The sequence below is a fragment of the Tamandua tetradactyla genome, chromosome 13 (genome assembly GCF_023851605.1).
Source record: "Tamandua tetradactyla isolate mTamTet1 chromosome 13, mTamTet1.pri, whole genome shotgun sequence".
Classification (NCBI taxonomy): domain Eukaryota; kingdom Metazoa; phylum Chordata; class Mammalia; order Pilosa; family Myrmecophagidae; genus Tamandua; species Tamandua tetradactyla.
The window spans coordinates 22897486-22919391 of NC_135339.1; the positions used below are offsets into that span (position 1 = coordinate 22897486).

The 21906-nt window shown below is 45.7% G+C and overlaps 2 protein-coding genes across 6 annotated transcripts in view; one reads left to right on the forward strand and one right to left on the reverse strand.

Moving 5' to 3' along the window:
• Nucleotides 1-2874, reverse strand: part of SEC24C (SEC24 homolog C, COPII component) — a 30782-nt gene extending 27908 nt beyond the window's left edge. For 2 of the 3 annotated variants that reach the window (XM_077124900.1, XM_077124899.1), the window contains exons 1-2: nucleotides 2752-2874; nucleotides 859-1058 (exon numbers count right to left, since the gene is read on the reverse strand). In XM_077124900.1, the coding sequence (XP_076981015.1) occupies nucleotides 859-1030 (172 nt within the window). In that variant the 5' untranslated portion in view covers nucleotides 1031-1058; nucleotides 2752-2874. The remainder of the gene's footprint in view (nucleotides 1-858; nucleotides 1059-2751) is intronic. The other variant, XM_077124901.1, reaches the window with a different exon arrangement.
• Nucleotides 2875-7715: 4841 nt separating this feature from the next.
• On the forward strand, nucleotides 7716-17219 carry SYNPO2L (synaptopodin 2 like). 3 transcript variants are annotated; one of them, XM_077124904.1, is made up of 4 exons: nucleotides 7716-8000; nucleotides 9173-9324; nucleotides 9729-10243; nucleotides 13587-17219. In XM_077124904.1, exons 1-4 carry the CDS (start codon nucleotides 7896-7898, stop codon nucleotides 15752-15754), a joined length of 2940 nt encoding a protein of 979 aa, XP_076981019.1. In that variant the 5' UTR covers nucleotides 7716-7895; the 3' UTR covers nucleotides 15755-17219. The 3 variants fall into 3 exon arrangements, with proteins under 3 accessions (XP_076981019.1, XP_076981020.1, XP_076981021.1); XM_077124905.1 differs by lacking the exon at nucleotides 7716-8000 and adding an exon at nucleotides 8446-8726; XM_077124906.1 differs by lacking the exons at nucleotides 7716-8000; nucleotides 9173-9324; nucleotides 9729-10243 and adding an exon at nucleotides 10983-11540.
• The last annotated feature ends 4687 nt before the right edge of the window (nucleotides 17220-21906 follow it).

A 21906-nucleotide genomic window follows, 5' to 3' on the forward strand; every position in this document is an offset into this window, starting at 1 on the left:
TTAAAAATGGTAATACTTCATTTATTTCCCAAATCCTACCTTTGCCTCCTTGGTGCCCTCTTTTTCCCTTATGTCTTTATGTAATTTATACTCTTAAAAAAAAGCATAAAGTTTGGTATACCCTATATTCTGAGGCAGCCTAACCAAAGATCTACTGTTAACTACTCTCCAAAAAGCCCCTCCCAACAATCTGTAGAGCTGCCCTTCCCTGAAAAAGTAACATAATAACCAAACATTGACCCTAAGGCAGCATTAGATTAGTCTTCTTCCATTGCCCTGATAGTACAGAACATCTAAGCAGAGGAAACTCAAGCAAAGAAGAATGGTATCATCAGAAAGGTATGAGAGGCATCAAAACTAAGGCACAAATATAACTATACCTTTCATCCATGAATTAGATCTATGTGTCCCAGAATCATTTACAGATAAAACCATCTGTCCAATTAGAGGCATTCTCAATATACATGAGAAATAAGTGATTTCAGGAAGACTTTAGGACAATGGGAAATATTAAGTGCCAGTCATAGGCTCTAGAGGAGCTGTGACCACACTCCTTCCAGCAAGCTCTGAACAATACAGCTAGGTATACTTTAGCACGATATCAACAGGTAATGAACTGCCACTGAACCTGGAAGATGTGTTGCCACTAGATGCCTTAAGGCTGAACCAGAAACAGTCATCCTATAGTAAAAACAGGGAAGGGCAGCTACCCACAGTGCTCCCAGTGAAGAGAGCCAGATTTATATTCCTCAGTCCCAGTCACCATAATTCTCCAGGCAACTTAGCTAGGCAATACAACCCAAACTAAAACTCTTCTGATTCCTCTCCATGGCTCAAAGAAAACTTGTAAACATATACCTGGGGGAGGTGTTGGCTGATAGCCTGGTACTGGGCCATTGTAGGCTCCATAGGGAATGGGAGGGACAGTGGACTCTGGCTGCCCACCATAGCTGGACTGATGATACCCTGGGTAGACAGGCTGGGGCTGCCCATATGGCAGCACAGGTGGAGCTGACTGGTTGACGTTCATTATGAGAGCATCCCCAACTTGGTCTCACCTATCAGATGAGAAAGAAGAGAGAAATTAGTCAAAACCAACTTCCTAAAGATAAAGCAAATATTTGGGGTAGGAAGTAGGAGTAAAAGGGATTGACTTTATCAGAGAATGATTAGCCTAATCATTTCTACACAATAACAGGATCTAGTAATTTTCTGTCCCAGCGAGTACCCAGTTTACCTCCTCAGAGAAAGAAAGGATTTTGTTTCTCTGAACCACATGCTTTGTCAATGCCAAGGGGTTATAAATTTCAACTTCAGAGAAGCCCCCTGGAATGGAGCAACAGTTTTCATTCCCCAGTGATATGACTTCTAGCATCTAGTCACACAAAGAGTCCTGGGGCTGAAGAACTACTGTGATATTACAAGGTAAATTAAACAATGCTCCCACATCTATTCATTCAACAAACTCTGAGTACCCTAAAGTGTACTAGTGTTTTTTAATCACCGAGACTAAAACAGATCAATGAAGTTCCCTCTTCCTCAAAAGGCAAATTTTTGAGTAACTGTGAGAGAAATGACATGCTTTGATTAACCTGAATAATCAAAATGCTACTCCATCCCCAGTCTTCCCACCAAAAGGGTATATCGACCTTAGAACTGAAGCATCAAAATCCCTAACTGTAAAAGATACCTGAAAACTCTGGTTAAGGTACCAGATTACAGATGATTATAGACCAGGCACAAAAACTTCACAATAACCTAAGGAAACAGCTCAAGAATCAGTGGCGAAGTTAGACTTGATGTAAAAGGTCACTCATCTTATGCTTCAAACAGAGAGTCTGTGAGTGTTCCAAACCCCAATGTACTTCAATTCTTCTGTTCTGCTCTCCTTATATGATTTTAATGAATATAGGCCACTGCCAAAATTACTACAATCTTGTCAGGTGAGAAGAATGAATTAGAAGGCCTTTCTAGGGTCCTTCCAAGAAGAGTATTGTCTGATGACATCTACTTTAATCAGCCTCACCAACCCAACTATCTTAAAGACGGAAGGGGTCCAGAAAGCAGAAGAGCTCACAGTTGATGCAGTGTAACAATGGGTACTCTCCCTTTTGCTAGAAAGGGCCATCTTGACTATAGAAAAGCTGAGCTGCTACCGGACTAGAGCTCTTTAAACTGAAAGCCATCTCAGGAACGGTTCGAAATCCTAAACCTTGCACAGATCAGTGACACTAAACTAAACACATAGTCCCCTCTCATTTATGTCCCTTAAAGTCCTAGAGGGAAACAACAAAGGAGCTTTTTCTCCAAGAAATAATCCCCTCAAACACACCCAAGCGCTTGGAATCAGGCTCAAGTCTCACTCCATTCTGAAGACAGTCGAGGATGACAACTCAAGGGGGCGGGGCAAGCTTCCTAGAACTCTGGAAGCAGACGAGCAGTGGAGGCTGGGAGGGCCAGGCATCAAGAACGAGGGAGACGAAGAGGGCGCTGGTCCTTTAAACTTGGGAACCGAGCGTCTTGAGCCCTTCAACAGGCTCGGGGTAGGAAGCTGGAGTCGAAATCTGGGCGGGAGAAGAAGGGAGGGTCTACGGCTGACCCTGGATTGTAGATGCGTGAGATAAGGGTCTCTCCCCGAGCCCCGCCTCCGGACTCCTCCCTTCCTTCTCACACTGGACCCTGATGTGGCCAGTGATACCCCGACCTCTCCTCTGCTTTCCTACCCACCAACCTCCCGATGCCACTCCTTACCCGGCTCCAGATCCAGGTTCGACTTCGTTCCTAACGTCAAGGCTCCCAAGCTTCACTTCCGGTTCCGAGGGGGCCGTAGCGTCGCTCCCGGAAGTCCAGCCCCCACGTTCGTGGGCCGGGCTGCTCCACTGCCACGTCTACACTAGGCACGCTCTCAGGAACCCGGATGCTAGGCATGCGCAACTTCCATCACTCATGGCCATCCGCTGGGAGGCTCCATGGATTCTTATGCATTTCCGCCTTTTTTTTTTTTTTCCTGGCTTCACATGACTTAGTCATTTTATAACCCCAACGACTGAGATACGCTTTGAGAAGGTTGGGTCAGAGTGTCTTTAGTGACGCCCCCTCAATCTGCCAATGACCTATTAGTGCCCTCTGATCTTTTTTTTAAATTAATGAAACATGCAAACACAAACTTTAAAAAAATTTTTTATTGATACCACAACTACAAGCACATACATTCTTAACATACGAACATTACATACATGGTGCACAATCAGTGGTTCACAGTATCATCACATGGTTGTATATTCATTACCATGATCTTTTTTAAAATTTATTAATTAAAAAAATTAAGAACAAACAAAAACATTAACATATCATTCCGTTCTACATATATAATCAGTAATTCTCAATATCATCACATAATTGCATATTCATCATTTCTTAGAACATTTCCTTGATCATTAGAACATTTACATCACTCCAGAAAAAGAAATAAAAAGAAAAATTCATACATGCCACATACCCCTTACCCCTCTCTCTCATTGACCACTAGTATTTCCATCTATCCAATATATATTTTTAAAATTTTAATATTTGTTTCCCTTATTATTTATTTTTAATACATGTTTTACTCATCTGTCCATAAGGTAGATAAAAGAAGCATCAGACACAAGGTTTTCACAATCACACAGTTACATTGTGAAAGCTATATCATTATACAATCATTTTCAAGAAACATGGCTACTGGAACACAGCTCTACAGTTTCAGGGACTTCCCTCTAGCCTAATATACCTTAATCTAAAAAGGGGGTATCTATATAATGCATCAGGATAACCTCTCGACTCTGTTTGAAATCTGTCAGCTGCTGAGACTTTATCTTGCATTTCTCTCTTCCCCCTTTCGGTCAAGAAGGCTTTCTGAATCAGTTGATGCTGAGTCCCAGCTCATTCTAGGATTTCTGTTCCACGTTGCCAGGGAGGTTACACCCCTCAGAGTCAATGTCCCACATAGAGAGGGGTTGGGCAGTGAATTTGCTTTCCATGTTGGCTGAGAGAGAGGCCACATCTAAGCAACCAAAGAGGTTCTCTGGGGGTGACTCTTAGGCATAATTTTTGGGGTTTTTTTTTTTTTTTTTTTTTTTTGCCTGGGCAGGCATTGGGAATTGAACCAGGATCTCCAGCATGGCAGGTGAGAACTCTGCCTGCTGACCCACTGTGGCCTACCCATCTTAGGCCTAATTTTAAGTAGGTTTAGCCTGTCCTTTGCAGGGATGAGTTTCATAGGAACAAACCCCAAGATTGAGTGCTCGGCCTATTGATCTGGTTGTCCCCACTGCTTGGGAGAATATCAGAAATTCTCCAAATGGGGAAGATAGTGACCTCTGATCTTGAGTCCTATGGTGACTTCCTGCTGGCCTCTGACCTCACTGATTTCCACCTTTGAGGTTGTTCTCACTGGTGTTTTTTTGCTGAATGTATTTATGGTAGTAAAGGGCACTAACTCTGCTTGTCCATGGGATTCTGTAATTTTTAATAATCACAGTTAGCAAAGGGCTTATGGGTGAGAATTCTGGCTCAGTATTTCGCTGTTTTTGGCACTTAATCTCTTTGTGCCTCAGTTGCCTTCATCTTTCTTCTAGTTTGCTAGCTGCTGGAATGCAATATACCAGAAACAGAGTGGCTTTTAAAAAGGGGAATTAAATAGTAGTTAACAGTTCTAAGGCCGAGAAAATGTCCCAGTTAAAGCAAGTTTATAGAAATGTTCAATTTAAGGCATCCAGAGAAAGATACCTTGGTTCAAGAAGGTCAATAAAGTTCAGGGTTTCTCTCTCAAGTGGAAGGGCACATGGCAAACACAGTCAGAGTTTCTCTCTCAGCTGGAAGGGCACATGGCGAACAGGGCGTCATCTGCTAGCTTTCTCTCCTGGCTTCCTGTTTCAAGAAGCTCCCCAGGAGGCGTTTTCCTTCTTCATCTCCAAAGGTCGCTGGCCTGTGGACTCTTTGCTTCTCATGGCTATGTTGTTCTCTGCTTTCTCAGAATCTCTATCATTCTCCGAAATGTTCTCTCTTTTATAGGACTTCAGAAACTGATAATCAAGACCCACCCAAATGGGTGGAGACATGTCGTCACCTAATCCAGTTTAACCACCACTCTTAATTAAATCACATCTCCAGGGAAATGATCCAATTACAGTTTCAGACATACAATACTGAATAGGGATTAAAAGAAACGGCTGCCTTTACAAAATGGGATTAGGATTAAAACATGGCTTTTCTAGGGTACATACATCATTTCAAACCAGCACAATCTTAAAAATGGAACTATTGATGTCCAATCTTATAGTGGGTTGAGAAGATTGAATTTGACAAGTCACGTAGGCTGTCTGGCACCATAGTAAGCACTCAGCAAAGATTGGCTGTTCTCAATTAACCATTTTCATACAGCCTCTTCCTTTAGGTGCAGAGATTTGCCAGAACCAGAAGATAGGATCTCTGCTCTCAGAGTGCCCCTAGTCTATTGGAAAGGCTACAGTCCTTCCAGTAATTATTATTACCTGATCTAAAGAATTCCAATAATTGTACCTAAGACTTATGGGATTTTTTTTTCTTATATATGACCTCATTTAATACTGAGGACAACTATTAACAACTATTTTGTGAGTAGTGTTGTATGCCATGTTATGTTCTGGGTGCTGGAAATATAGTAATGAACAAAACAAAGTCCTTGATCTCATATTGTTGACAGTAGATATTAATTATTCTGAGGCACAAAGAAGTTAATTTGTTGAAAAAATTCATTGCACATGTAGTCTGTGCTGAAAACTGTATTAAGCATTGAATATGCTTTAGCGAACAGGAAGATCATCCCTGGCCTCAGGAGTTTATACTCGAGGTCAGTAGTTCTAAAATGTGACCCTGGGAGCAAGAGTCAATATCACTTGGGAACTTGCTAGAAATTCAGACTTACCCTAGAAATACTGAATCAAAAACTGGAAGTGGGAACCAGCAATTTATGGTTTAACAAGTCCTTCAGGTGATTCCATTGCACACTGAAAATAGAGAACCACTGTCTTAGATTAATAATTTGCTAAATTCAAATAACATTTGTTGAGTGCCTACCTTAGGCTGGCCTCACTGCTAACATTGCCCATAATTTATCCAATTTAGAGCTCATCTCAGCATAGTAAAACAGGTATTCTCTGTCCCGCTCAAGGGTGCACCCCTAATAAATGATAGAGCCTATATTCATAGCTTCAGTGCTTTGTTAAATACCAATACCAAGTACCAAACCAATAAAATCAGGAGCCTGGGAATCATTACATATATGTAATGTGTGTATGTAATGTATATATATATGTATACATTAATAGATTATTTTATTACACAATCACCTGATCCTATACACTGTCTTATTTTAGGGGATCAGTAGTGTTTTCTTGTTTGTTTGTTGTTTTTTTTTTTTGACATGTACAGTCTCCAGGAATTGGACCCAGGTCTCCAGCATGACAGGCGAGAATTCTAACACTGAGCTACCTTTGCACTGCAGGGGATCAGTAGTTTTAAAAGCTTTCCAGGTGATTTTAATGTGCATTCAGGTTAATTGAAAGTACTGGCTGGTGTGCAGTTAGCACAATAAATGTTTGAATAACGAATGCATGGATAATTAAGTCCTTTTTTATTTTTTCCCACTGATCAGGTCAAGTGACTACCTGACTCACACAGATAATAAATGACGGAACAAGAACTCAAGTCCAAGTCTTCTGACTCAAAATCTCAAGTGTCTTCTATGACTACATCATACACCAAGGCAAACAGCACCTGGGGCACTATGGGAACAGCTATCTTAAGGAACTCTGTAGCTTTGGATAATCACAGATAGAACAGCATAATTCTATTTTTTTAACAGGAAGACATCTCTTAATATAGGGCACATTCATTTAACAGGAACCTAGAAACTAGTAGAGGTGGGTTTAACATGGGTTGGCATGTTTACCTATCTGTGACTAAAACCACCTGTTGAATGTAAGAGATCATTTAATTCAGCAAACATTTGTTGAGCACTCATTACATCAGGCATTGTTCTGTCTGATAACAGGCTATCGATTGGCTATTGCACAGAGTCTTGCCTTCAAGTCTCTCACAGTCTAGGAGGGAAACAGGCATGTAGACAAATTACAATATTGGTTGAGAAATACAACAATAGAAATTTGAACAAGATACAGATGTTGCCCAGAGCAGGGAAGGATTAACTCTATAGGGGAGGAGTCATCAGATGGTCAGGCAAGGCTCTGTAGAAGCAGCAACAGTTCTATGGGGCAGGGCTGACCGGGAGAATTCCTCTCCATAGCACCCAGCACTACAGTGGAATACAGATCTCCACTTTGATTATAAATGGTACACGAGGAGGCACTCTTTTCTGGGGAGTTTGGGAACTTTTTGCAAACCCGTTGCTTGTCGGCTCTGGAACTGAAGCCTCTGCCATCGCCATTTTGAAATGGGCTTTGAAGGAAAGTAGATGGGATCAGTCCCTGATCCTATCAAGAAAGGCACAGTCCTTGAGAGAGTATACGTTAGTTGTAGAGCCCAGAAGCAAATACTCCGAGTTCTGCGGAAAAAGCCCATGCAGGAGAATGGGGGGACATGGGAAGGCAACAGTTTGACTATAATTAGCACTGGGAGTAACCTAGCTGGGGGAGGGAGGGGAGTACTGCTGGCATCTATTTTGAGCATAGCTCCGATTGACAGGCCACGTGTGCTGGACTGTACTGATCTGAGGGCTAAGTTGCCTGCCTGTAGTGTGTGGTTTGGGGGGGAGGCCTGGGGCAGCAGGAGCAGGACAGCCGGACAGGGTACCGTCGCCTCAACTTCTCTTCCTGGGACAGTCTGCAAATTCCGGGGACCGTAGGCCAAGCTGAGCAATGGGTGCTGAGGAGGAAGTGCTGGTCACACTGTCAGGGGGAGCCCCCTGGGGCTTCCGACTTCAGGGGGGGGCCGAGCAGAAGAAACCCTTACAGGTGTCCAAGGTAAGGGAGAGCCCCTGAAATGAGGCTTCAGGGAAAGGGGAACCGAAGGGAACCCAGGACGAGTCATGTGGTGGGAGAGAAGCTGAGAGGCAGTGACAAAAAGGAGTGGGAGGTGGGTAGGTGGGCAGGGGTGCATGTTCTGGTCTGGCTGGGGAAATGGTGGCTGACCACAGGCTTCTTGTTGAGGGCGATTAGAGAAGAGAACTCCTGCTTTTCAGGAAGCAGAGAAAAAGGAAGGCTCTGCTTCAGTTTCCTGGGGCACGATGGTAGCAGAGCACTTTGCTGGATCCGTACCTCTACTATAAATTCCAGGAATGTAGGGAAGATTCTAATTTCTCTCTGACTAAACTGATATGTGATGAGCTAAGGCTGACTCACCCAGCCCAGACCTGCCCAGACCCCCAGCCCTGTCTTCCTTCCTGCCTTCAAGTGGTTTTCTCTCCCTAAGCCAGATCCTTTCTCTCACTAAGCAAGGCTTTTTAAGTACTGGGGGATGTGGGGTGGAGAGGAATATCTGGCTTCTCAGGTGAAGTGTTACTCTTTCAGTTTCACCCTACAGGCTGCCACTGACTTCTCTGAGCCCCAGTTTCCTCAAATGGGTAAATGGTGGGTAACATAGAACCATTCTAAGGATTTAATGCAACAATACATGTGAAGTACCTAACACAGTGCCTAACATTCAATAAATGGAAGCCACTACCCACTACTACCACATTACTTTAACAGGTATGCACATGCGCACATACATGGCACACAAATAAACACAGTCACAATCTCTAGGAATCTAGCTGGACTCCCTCCAATCTGGAATACTGTTTAAACCCTTCATTGTGTAGATAATGGCCCTTGGGATCCAAAGGCCTGGTAAAGCGCTATTGACAAGTATAGATTTTGCCCTTGGAGGGAAAACTTGGGACTATAACCACTATTTCTGATACTTCCCCCAAACAGTTTTCCCCAAGCCTCTTTCATTCAGTGGTTACTCTACTTCCTCCTAAATGATATGTTATGCTCTCCAATCTTCACCTTCCTCTCTCAGTACAAGGTCCCTCAACTGAAGCCCTTTGCCCCCTCAAAATAAAATCCCTTCCTCACAGGGTCCTTCTTGTCCTAACTCCTTTCATTCTACTCCCCTTGGAGCTCTCCTTCACCTGCAGTCTCTTCTTTCTCAGATCCGAAGACGGAGTCAGGCTGGCAGAGCAGGACTCAGAGAGAGGGACCAGCTCTTGGCCATCAATGGGGTCTCCTGCACCAGCCTCTCTCATGCCAGTGCTATGAGCCTCATTGACACCTCAGGGAATCAGCTTGTTCTCACTGTGAGGCGGTATGGACCTCCCTCAGCTCTACCTCTCACTAACCTGCCCTCAGCAGCTATTAAGTGCCCATTTCTGCTTGAGTGTTTGTGCTAGAGTATACATGCTTATGTATGTCTCCAAGCAGCTTGAATCAATAATTAAGGGATGGGTTGTCAAATGGGTATGTGAGTGTGTGGGCCTACTTCAATCCCTAACCTCATCCTCACATCCCCCTCTCAGCTCATTTCCACCCTCAGCCCTCCAGGCACATTTGCCCCCCAGTTTGTTTTGAGACCTTCACTCTTCACCATCCATTCATTCTACCTGTACCCTGGTCCCCCCTGTCCCCCTAACCTCCTTCTGCTATCTCCTCCAGATCTCTCAAGCTCTCAGTCACCTAGCTCCCCTCTCAAGTCTGATCTTCTCTACCCAGGTCAGGGGCTATGGGGCCTGTGCGATCTCCATCCCCTGGTGAGCTTCAGGTGCTGTCACCCTTGTCTCCACTGAGTCCTGAGCCCCCTGGCGCTCCAGTTCCCCAGCCTCTGCAACCTGGAAGCCTTCGTTCACCCCCTGACAGTGAGGCTTACTATGGAGAAACAGACAGTGATGTTGATGGCCCAGCCGCCCAAGAGAAGCCCCGCCGACCCCGCCGCAGAGGCCCTATGAGGCCCACCCCTCCAGGAGCTCCACCTGATGAGATCTACCTATCTGACAGCCCTGCAGAGCCAGCCCCTGTCATCCCTGGCCCTCCTAACCAGGGTGACGGCCGGGTGAGCTCCCCAACTTGGGAGGATGTGACAGCCCTAAAGCCACCCCCGGCCGAGGTTCTGTTGCTTCCCCATGGCCCCCTCAAGCCTGGTCCTCACCTCATTCCTATGGTGGGGCCTGTTCCCCACCCAGTGGCAGAAGATCTTACTACCACCTACACCCAGAAGGCCAAGCAAGCCAGTGAGTAACTGCACCCCTTCTCCCCAGCCAAGATTCTTCAGTCTGGGCCCCAAACTACCCTTCTATAAACTTACATGCCACCTATCTTTTCCTTCCCTTGGAGATGGTCTTGAGACAAGTGGAGAAGAGTGATGAGTGGGTGAGCATGATAACTACACTCACAGTCCCATTATTTTTACTGTTTGAACTAATATAGCAAAAAGGCACAGGTGGTTTAGCCTGACCCAGCAGCAGGGTAGGTAGGGACATGAATAGATGCAGGGTGTAGTGGTGGTGGTGGTGGTAGTTATTATTTTGCTAGGTGTCAGATGGGGTGAGGGCAGCATACAGACATGGGATAAGGGTATACTGGGGGCAGGGCAAGGCCACAGGGGCACTTCAATGTTATTTGCAGGCTTAGCATCAGAACTACTTCTGGCATCTATAAGTTCACTTAGGATTTCTGAGGACTGTGAAATTAGAGGATGGTCATGAGATCCCTAGGAAGTGGTAGAGGGGTAGGATCTTTGGCTCCTTATCTCAGGCAAGAATGTAAGCCTGGGCAGAAAAAGCCAGTTCCAGTTATCTCAAGCTGTTTGCTATTTTTAATGTGAGCCACAGAACAAGGTCTAAGAGTGAACTTTCTTCCCGCCCCATATCCCTCATGCCCCTCCCACAGACCTTTTGTCACTCCAGACCTTTCGTATTACTTTCTAGTTTCATCTCTCTTCCCTCCCCTCCACCACTCTCATTTCTGATCCTTGGAATTCTGTATCTTTGAGTCTGGAACAGAGAGAGGCTAAGGACACTACAGTTTGGAATCTGACATCCCTGAGAGTGCCCAAGACCCTAGAAAGAAATTCCAGATGCATGCCCAGGATCCCCTGCTTATCCCCAATTCTTATTTTAGCACACCCCACCCCCGTGCCCTTCCCATGGTGCTGGGTGAAACAGTCCTTAGTAGCTCACGGATATTTTTAGCCAAGTGGACCTCATTGTCAAATGGGGCGGGTAGGGGGAGGAAGGGCAAGCAGGTGCCCATGTCCATCACAACCAGGATTGAGGGGGGCAGTGGAGAGAAGGGAGGGGGTCAGGCTCCAAAAATAGCACACTGAGCTCATTCAGCTGCTAGCTCTGGGGACAAGACAAAGGGGCTTTAAAAAGCGTGGGGGGTGGCTCAAGCTGGTCCTGCTCCAGCCAGCCTGCTCCTTTCTCGGCATGGAGACCTTTGAGCCCATCAGCCAAGAGCCTCTCGGCCAAGACAGCTGTGACAAAGCCCCAGGCCCACAACCCGAGCTCCAGGACCCATTCTATGCAGGTACTACCCACCCATATCCAACAGAATTTTGTATCTAGAGTGGAGGGAATTTTATCAGCATTTTAGGAAGGAACGTTTTTGGAAAGGTCTTATTCCTCTCTTCTTTCCTTCTTTTTGTCTTCCCCTTTTTCCTCTTCTTAGGAGAGTTTCACTGCTCCTTTCTTCAGAATGGGCTCGTGCTAGGGCCAAATGTCAAAGGGATATGTGACATGAGCCAGAGAAACCTCATGGGGTGAGGGTATGTGTGCATGAAAGAGGGTGTAAGCACACTGAATACATGAAGGCATGCATGTATGGATCTGTGAGAGCAGAGAAGATGTGTGTAAAGATGAAAGAATAGTGTCTGTGCTCATGGGCAGCTTGTGTTAAGGAAGCTTTGATGGTAACAGCTACTGAAAAGTGAGCCATAGTGCAGTATTAATTAAGCACTAAAATTATCTACATTATCTCCCTTAATCCTCATAGCAATCCTATGAGGCAGCCATCCTCCCTCTCACTTACAGACGAGGAAACTGAATTTCAATGAACTTGAAGTAACTCTCAAGATTTCAGAACCAAAAATCTTACAGAGCTATGAACTAAAGTCTGAGTCTAGCACCTGTCCTTTCATCCACATAGTGCTTTCATACAGCACTATTCTGTGTTGTAAAAGTTGGAATGAAGGCACGAGAGCCCTAACTAGAAAGAAGCTTGGTATCTTGAGTGGAAAATAGATGGAATTCTAAGAATTTTTCAGGAGAAATGGGGGACCATGGGCCAGAGAGTTATCTGTGTCCATGGCGAAGTCCTACCAGCATGGCAGCCTCTCCCCTTTCCAGGCCCCACAGGGTATGGGAAGCCCTGTTCTGGCATCCTTAGCACCTAGTCACTGGGTACCTGCCTGGAGGGGCTGCAGAGCTATCTAGAAGCTTTGGAAAATAGGGGGCAGCTGTGACTTCCACTCCCGCTTGGGGAAAAGGAGTATATTTAGGTGGTGACCTTCGGATGTCCTAAAAGATTTGGAGGGTCACTAAGAGAATAGCACTCTGGCTTTTCCTGAGTCTGGATCTGAGGCTACACCTGACTGTGAGTAGTGGAATGTGAGGCATGAACATATGTTCTGGGGGTTGGAAGACCGAGATCAGTGCTAGTATTTTTTCCAGACTGTTATTAACAGGGTCTCTGCAGAGCAGGGGAAACTCTGGGGAGAAAAGTCACCTGGAGCGTGTGTGTGTTTCTGAACATTCATGAATGTGTTCCAATGACTATGTGCTTTTGTTGGGCACATGTGTATGTATATAATGTGTATTAGGACATGAGCATGTGACCTGGTGTATACGTGAATGAAAGAGAGGGGACATATAAGAAAATACGTCCACAGCTGATTTTCAATAGGCCAGTATTCTTGTTGAAATGATGTGTGGTGGGAGTTATTTCTTTGGATGTGATGTACTGCATAATGGGGTAGAATTGTGAATGAAATCCCCATTGCTAAGAGTCCTTTGTGTTCTTATCATAGGGGCAAAGGTGGGAAGAGGAGATAATATCCAGGGGTTCAAATTGTCTGAGAAGCCTCCTACATGATCTTGATGATGGAAGCAAAGTGTTCCATCTCATCTTCTCTCTCTCCCTGGGACCTGCCCTATCTCTCTGTCTCCCACGTGGAGTCACACCCCTCCCCCCCACTGCCAGCCAGGGGAGGAATGTGTGTGGGTTGGGTAAAAGCATATCTCAGGGAAGACAGGAGCAGAGTAGAGGGAAGAGAGGATAGGAGAGCTGTGGTCAGAGTGGGGTCAGGGCAGGCAGCTGGACACTGCTTTCTCTTCAGCTGTTCTTGCCTTCACCTTTCACCTTTCACTCTGTCCCCAAGCAGAGGACTGCCACAGGCAGGAGACATGGTGGGTTTGGTGGTAAAAATATGGGAGGTGGGAGGCCTGAGGGAGCTGGCTGGCTGGGGGTAGAGGGGGAGGAGGTGAAGTGGGGTAGAGTGGATGATAAGCCTTGGGAAACAGAACTAGAAGAGGCTGAGGAAGTCCCACTGACCATTCTCCCTCCTGGCCTCCTCAGAATTGCAACGTGCTGAGAGCCTCCAGGAGAAGAGTGTGAAGGAAGCCAAGACCAAATGTAGGACAATTGCATCCCTGCTAACAGCCGCCCCCAACCCCCACTCCAAGGGGGTGCTTATGTTTAAGAAACGGCGCCAGAGAGCCAAGAAGTACACGCTAGTGAGCTTTGGGGCTGCAGCTAGGACCGGCGCTGAGGACGAGGAGGACGCTGTACTCCCAACAAGTGAGTCCGAGCTCGAGGAAGAGGCTTTTTCTGACGCTCGCAGCCTCACCAATCAGTCCGACTGGGATAGCCCCTATCTGGACATGGAGCTGGCCAGGCCGGACTCAACCGCAACAGAGGGCCGGGAGCTCGGAGGGCAGCTGAGTGAGGCCTCCGGTCGAGGGGCCCAGCTTTTTGAACAGCAGCGCAAGCGTGCAGCCTCCAGCACCCAGGAGGCGGCCCGGGATGGCCCACCAGTCATGCTCAATGGGCAGGGCCTGCAGTCACCGCCTCGGGCCCAGAGTGCTCCCCCGGAGGGGGCTATGCTCCCACCCAGCCCCTTGCCAGCCCCTGTAGCCAGCCCCAGACCCTTCCACCCCGGTGGCGGAGCCCCCACCCCCACTCCCGGCATCTTTAACCGGTCAGCCAGACCATTTACCCCGGGCTTACCAGGGCAGCGGCCTGGTACCACCTCAGTTATTTTCCGGCCCTTAGCCCCCAAGAGGGTGAATGACAGCCCGGGAGGCCTCAGTCCTGCCCCACCCCCCTTCTTGTCCTCACCGCAGGCGCCCACCTCCCTGCCGAGCTTCACCTCAGGGGTTACCAGCCACGTGCCGGCCTCCGGTGCCCTCAGCACCCCGCGCTCCTCGGGCCCTGTGACGACAGCCACCAGCTCCTTATACATCCCAGCTCCCAGTCGGCCTGTTACCCCAGGTGGAGCCCCAGAGCCCCCTGCTCTTCCCGGAGCAGCTGCCATGACCTCCACTGCCTCTATCTTCCTGTCGGCGCCTCTGCGACCAGCTGCTCGCCCAGAGGCTCCCGCCTCAGACCCCGCTGCACCTGAGTCCCCCAGCGCTCGGGAGCAGCGCATCTCCGTGCCAGCTGCCCGCACCGGCATCCTGCAGGAGGCCCGGCGCCGGGGTACTCGGAAGCAGATGTTCCGGCAGGGACCCGAGGAGACGAAGAATTCACCCAACCCTGAGCTGCTATCGCTGGTGCTGAACCTGGATGAAAAACCCCGTGCCGGGGGTGCTGAATCTGGTCCTGAAGAGGATGTTCTGAGCCTCGGAGCTGAAGCCTGCAACTTCATGCAGCCATTAGGGGGCAGGAGTTACAAGACCCCGCCTCCCATGACATCTAAAACCCCGCCTCCGGTGGTCTCCAAGACTCCACCCCCTATGACTCCTAAGACCCCACCTCCTGTGGCTCCCAAACCCCCGTCTCGAGGGCTCCTTGATGGACTGGTGAATGGTACAGCCCCTTCACCAGGAATCCATGAGCCACCAAGGCTGCAGGGTAGGGGTGGGGAGCTGTTTGCCAAGAGGCAGAGCCGCGCGGACAGGTATGTGGTGGAAGCTACACCTGGTCCAGGTCTTGGCCCTCGGCCCAGAAGTCCTTCTCCTACCCCTTCACTGCCCCCTTCCTGGAAATATTCACCCAACATCCGTGCCCCACCTCCTATTGCTTACAACCCACTGCTCTCACCCTTTTTCCCCCAGGCTGCCCGAACTCTTCCTCATAAGGCCCAATCCCAGGGGCCTCGGGCAACCTCCAAGCAGGGCATCAAGGCTCTTGATTTCATGCGACATCAGCCCTACCAACTTAAAACTGCCATGTTCTGTTTTGATGAGCTTCCCCAGACTCCTGGCCCCATGGCCTCAGGGCCCCCCAAAACTGCCCGCGTCCAGGAGATCCGCCGATTTTCCACTCCGGCACCCCAGCCCACTGCAGAGCCTCTGGTCCCCACTGTGCTTGCCCCCCGAGCAGCCACTACACTGGATGAGCCCATCTGGAGAGCGGAGCTGTCCTCAGCCCCTGTCCCTAGTCCAGCCCTTACTGCAGAGCCTCCCAGGGGCCCTGGGGCCTCACCCAGCTCCTGTGGCTTCCAGGTAGCCAGACCCAGGTTCTCAGCCACCAAAACAGGATTGCAGGCTCATGTGTGGAGGCCTGGGGCAGGGCACCAGTGAGCAAGGCAGAGCACCCAGGACCAAGGAGAGGTAGGACATCCAGTTCTTATTGTTGCTTCTCCTACCCATTCCACCCCCCTCTCAGACATTTAGAGGCTAAAGTTCCCTCCTGCCAAAGATAGTTTTGGAGTTAATCCCATCCCCCATCTTCCTCCTTACTGCCCACCGCCCTGCTGCTTTCCAACCTATATCTTTGCTTTGGTATCTTCGCTTCTCTATTTGTCTCTGTATTTCCTTGCCTGGATCTCTGTCTAGATCTCTGCACCCATACTCCTCCACTGTGTCTCTGTTTCTCTACCTTTCTGCTTTTCTCTGTGGGCCTCATTTTAATGCTCACTGAGAAGCAGCTCAGAATCAGACAGACAACAAAGGGACTGAACTGATCCCTATTTGCTCTAAGCCCCTCCCTACCCCTCACTCTTTTTCCTCCCAGGTTTGACTTAGGCATGTATGTGTGCTAGTATCTGTATGGCACAGATGTGCTCATCTGCCTGAAGTGAGAGTAAGACGGGAGGTATAAAACTCAACGTGGGTCTTACGCTTGTGCTGATGAAAGAAGGGTCATATCTCCCCCTCATGGATTGTCTGGTGGGAAGAAAGAGATTTACAAGAGAATAACTCTTTACAGAGACCAGTGTCTGTAGCAGATGTATAGCATCTTGTGAAACTAAAGGAGTATGAGGAGATGAGGACCAGGACAACATGCATGGGCTGATTTATACTAGCTAAACCAGGTATTGAACCAGAGTTCTGTTCCTCAGGATTTCAGAAAGGCAACTTGAAAGACCCAGGCCAAGCAGCTCAGCATCCAGGAAATGAAAAAAAAGAAAATTTTCTCTGAGAAGGAGCAAATCATTGGCTTCATTGATTCATGTGCCTAAAACAAAAAGGAAGGAGAAAGGAGCCAGAGTATGGAGAGTGAGGCAGACACCAGGAGCAGAACAGAAATGGATGAAACTGAGTGAGTCACAAAGAGAGGAGCATGGTGAGGAAGAGTGTTGCATATTGACAGAGAGTGAAGCTGGATAAAGAAAAACCACCTGTGTGCAGGAGGAGGATTGGGGAAAACTTGGAGAAGAATGTATTTGTTAGCAGAGTGAAGAGAGATGATGGCGGGGGGATGTGAGGGTGTTTACAGAATGTTGAAAGAACAACTGGAGTTAGGGCTACCTTCTTTGGTTGTGTACCTTTGTCTTCTTTGGCTTGTCGTGACTGCCTGGGAGAGGGCAGGAAAACACCCACAGACAAAATCTCCTTGCAGTCCTATCCTATCCCTCAAAACCCTAGCTCCTGTTCCTTTACAGATTTAGGTCCTGATCTTTGATCCTGGATTCTCCTATTGCCATAACCACTATGAGCCATGTTTGCTTTCTTGATCTGGAAACTGATAATTTCCTTTGCATATTGGGTGTGAGTCACGGTACTTTGGTTTGTGCACAAGAATAAAAGTATGCCCTATACTTTCTGTTACTGTTGTCTCTTCTACTTAAAAAAATTTTTTTTTTGTTTGCCTCTTCTACTTTTTTACCTAAATCTTGATCTTTCCTATCCCATTCCGCAGATCTCCTGATTCCTGGTATCTTTCTCCCATTCCTGCCCTGTAATTTTTCATCCTTTTGCCCTTTGTCTCCAGTTTTTTTCACTCTTCTCTATCAATTCTGTTCAGTTCTGATTTAGCCACCTCTACTACTCCCATTTATTCCCTCTCCCCACATTCTCCACCTAAGTTCTCCTCCTGGGCAGCCCTTGTTCCATATTTCCCAGGCAAGGCTTCAGCTTACAGAATTAAGTAAAGTTGGAATGGCCCTCTGAGCCTTTTGCCATCAATATTTCCTGCCTCTCTGGAATTAAATAAAGGAAAACCAATGGTGGAGGTGAAGGTAGGATGGGAGAGAGATGAAGGAGAGAAAAGGTGGATCAGTGTAATTTGAAACTAATGAAGAATGGATCTTACTAGAGGCAGGCTAGAATAAAAGGCTTGAGATGAAAAGTGCTATTGAACAATTTTACCAGCAGGGGGCATATTCGTGTCAATAACCAGGTCCAAGACCCTGATGCTCCCAAGTGCCTCTGAGAATTCCAACGCAGTAGCCCAGAGAGAGCATACCGTAAATCTTCTGTCTTCACCCACCTCAATAGTTTTATATACTAGATCATTGGAGACCAAAATTTTGGTTCGGTTTGGTTTGGGGCAGAAGGTTGTTGGTGATGACAAAATTGCCTTTTGCTACTTATGCTTTCTAATCACTTTGGGTTGGGAAGGAATAGGGGAGGAGCACCAGAGATGAGGGATCTGGAGTCACCACTGATCTGGGCAGAGACCAACTAGGACAGAGGAGACATTTCAGCCCCTAGTCTGAATCTGTAAGATACAGGATGGGACATGACATGGTCAAGAAGAATGGAGAGCTCACAGAGGGACTGTGGGTGTTCTGTGGGCTATGAAAGCCACTTCTTAAGTCAGCTGCAACAGGATGGTGGGGGCTGCAGCAAAGATACAGCAGTAGCTGATTCCAGAACAGGAAGTGAAGGGACAGAAGAATCCAAGAATGTTCATTCAGCTACTTAGGGAGGGGCTAGGTAAATGACAGGTTTTTCCCAAGGGAGCTCTCAAGCTGATGCCCCTGGCCCAGAGGTTCCTTTATAGCACTGCAAATGAAATAGTCCAGAGCCTATGGAGTGTGTGCTCCCGGTGAAAGATCCCAAGGTCCTGAGAGGTCAGAAGCCTCCATGTGCTTCTCAGGAACACATCAACACCTGTCCTGCAGAGCAGGCTCAATGAGCACCCCCAACAATAAATGAGGGTTCAAAGGCAGATGCAGTTCTTAGACATGACATCAAAAGCATGAGGAACAAAAAAAAAAAAATAGATAAATTGGACTTCATAAAAATGCAAAACTTTTGTGTATCAAAGAACATTATCAAGAAAGTGAAAAGACAACCTACAAAATGGGAGAAAATATTTGGAGATGATATATCTGATAATGATTTAATATCCATAACAAGAACCACAACTCAACAACCAAAAGACAAACAATCCAATTTAAAAATGGGACAAGAAATAAACATTTCACCAAAAAAGATATACAAATAGCCAATAAGCACATCACTAGTCACTAGGGAAATGTGAATCAAAACCACAATGAAATAATACTTCACACTTACTGTTACTAAAAAAGAAAAGCAAAAACAAAACCCAGAAAGTAACAAGTATTGTCAAGGAGGCAGAGATATAGGAACCCTCATTCATAGCTGGTGTGAATGTAAAATGGTGCAACCACTGTGGAAAACAGTTTGGTGGTTCTTCAGAAAGTTAGATATAAAATTATATATGACCTAGAAAGTACAATTCTAGTTATATACCCCAAAGAATTGAAAACAGGGACCCAAACAGATATTTATAAACCAATGTTCATAGCAGTGTTATTCACAATAGCCAAAAGGTGGAAACAATCCAAATGTTTTTTAACAGATGAATGGATAAACAAAATGTGGCATACCCATTCAATGGAATATTACTTAGATGTAAAAAGGGAATGAAGTTTTGATATATGCTACAGCATAAATGAACTTTGAAGACATCACATTGAGTGAAAAAGCCAGACACAAAAGGACAAATATTGCATGATTTCACCTATACAAAATATCTAGAACATGTAAATAAATAGAGACAGAGAGTAAATTACAAGTTACCAGGGACTGGGGGGTGGGGAGGCAGGAATGGGAACATATGCTTGATATGTACTTGAGTTTCTGTTTGAGGTGATGAAAAAGTTTTGGTAATGGATGATGGTGCAGGTGACACAATATTGTGAATGTAATTAATATCATTGAATTATATACACAATAGTGGTTAAAATGGGAAATTTTGTATTGTATATATCACAATTTTTTTAAAAAGGCAGACCCAAGTGTTCACCTGTTCTTAGAACTGCCAGAGTTTAAGAGAAAAGAAAAGGGAATGAGGCAGATAGAAGAATTGGTCATGTCTCCCCCAACCCCCACCCTCCTCACTCCTGCCCCCATCATCCCTGACTGCCTAAAATTTAGAGAAGCATTGGGTTTAGTTAAACTGGTATCTTATCTTGCCAAGATCTGGCCCTCAGCAGAAGACCAACCCTATTAGTGGCTGAGAGAGTCAAGAGGCAACACTGGAGGTCACTCTAACACAAGCTTCAGTTAGACATCACTACCTATCACAACTTGACAAACCCCAACCAAAACCATTCTTGCCAATCCTAAAAAATACCTAGGGCGTTATTTGTGATTCTAGAAATGTTCGATGCACTAGGGTAACTTTCCAAAACCTACAACCTCCAGATGGGTCTCTGGACCTGATAAGTCCTGAAATGCAAAGGGGCGAGCCCTTCCAGAATATCAACTAGTTCCATCCCTCTATCCCATATTACTGACACCCCTTCCCAACATGAAAAAGCTAGAACGGACATAGCCCAAATACCCTTAAACAGTGGGAGAAAGATCAAAGGTGATGGTGGATTTATACTGAGAAGGTCAGATTTAATGAATGAGTATAAGTGCTGAATCATTCTATGGATACTTTTTTTTTTCATGCTGTATGGTGGGTCACATTTCATTATTTTTTCCATATGAGTATCCTGTTATTGCAGCACCATCTTGTTGAATTTTTGTTTGGTTTGCTTGTTTGTTTGTTTTTTTTTGGAAGTGCATGGACCAGGAATTGAACTTGGGTCTCCCCCATGGCAGGCGAGAATTCTATCACTGAACTACCCTTGCACCCCCTATGCTGATACTTCTTTTAGCCTCCAGTACCTTAGAGCAGGTAGAAATAAAAACCTAAAATTGTGGAATTGTAACTCATACCAAACTCTGAAATCTATTCTACAGCTAATTATTGTGATATACTTTGAAATTTATTACTTTTATGTACATATGTTATTTAAAGAGAAGGAGGAATACAACAGAGAAGAAAGGATATAACAGATAAGTGTGACTGCTTAATCATTATATTGATAGTTCTGTGGGTCCCCAGTGTCTTGAAGCAGCCAGAAGAAAAAATGAAAAATCGTGGAACTGTAACCCATACCAAATTTTAAAATCTGTTCTAGAAATTGTAACCCATGTCAAACTCTGAAATATGCTCTACAACTAATTGTGGTACTGTGCTTTGAAATTTATTGCTTTTTTGTATATATGTTATTTTTCACAAAAAAAGGAAAAAAAATCGATTGTGATGATAAAAAAATATTTAAACCTTCTAGCCTTCTATATCCTGGAGCAGCTAGAAGGAAAAATCTGAGAGGATCATATGGTAGCCCATGACAAACTCTGGGATGTGTCCTGTAATTACTTGTTGAAGAGTGCTTTGAAAACTATTGCCTTTTTATTTCTTTGCTTTGGATATATGTTATATTATACAATAAAAAAAGTTAAAAAAATCTGTTCTATAACTACTTGTTAAACTGTACTTGGAAATTTATTGCTTATATATATATATGTTATATTTCATAATATAAAAATACGTTAAATTTTTTTTTTGCAGCTTTTGCACCATAACAGCAGAGTTGAGTAGCTGTAACGTTAAAATTTTAAAAATGCAGGAAAATATGTTATGTATTCAAAAAACTTAAAGATATGTAAATTTAAATATAATTTAAATGAAAAGTTCTGATGCTAAAAAAAAAAAAGAAGAAGAAAACCAACCTATCCAAGAACTTTAAAAGAGCCATTCCATTATGAACAAATGGACTGAACTTCCCTTTCCCCTAAACATAGGCCTTAAGCCCTCCTGCCCCCAAATACACCCATTTGTCCCTCCAGCTCCCATCTGGATTGGCTCTGGGTAGTCCTCAGGGCATATTCTCCTGGTTCTCTCTCTCTCTCTGAATTCCTATCTACCACTTGCTGTCTGCTTTCTTTCTCCTCTCAGTCTTCAACTTCTCCCTGAATGTTTCTCTGGATCTATCTCCAGGTGCAAAGGGAAAGAGAAATCTCCCTAGACAGACTGATCCTTGGCTGGGGCAGCTTGGTAGAAGAATCCCAAAGATCTTTCCTCCTCTTCAAAAGCCTCTGGGCAAGGAGGGCGGGATCTTGGTTCCAGGGTCTCAGTACCCCCCTGTGCCATTTGAGCTGCTTGCATTCATCATCTCTATTAATAACCACCCTCCCTCCCC

Coding starts and splice junctions, on each gene's coding strand:
- SYNPO2L (XM_077124904.1), top strand. CDS start 7,896: ATGGGTGCTGAGGAGGAAGTGCTGGTCACACTGTCAGGGGGAGCCCCC. Junction 8,001..9,172: donor AACCCTTACAGGTGTCCAAG/GTAAGGGAGAGC, acceptor CTTCTTTCTCAG/ATCCGAAGACGGAGTCAGGC. Junction 9,325..9,728: donor CTTGTTCTCACTGTGAGGCG/GTATGGACCTCC, acceptor TTCTCTACCCAG/GTCAGGGGCTATGGGGCCTG.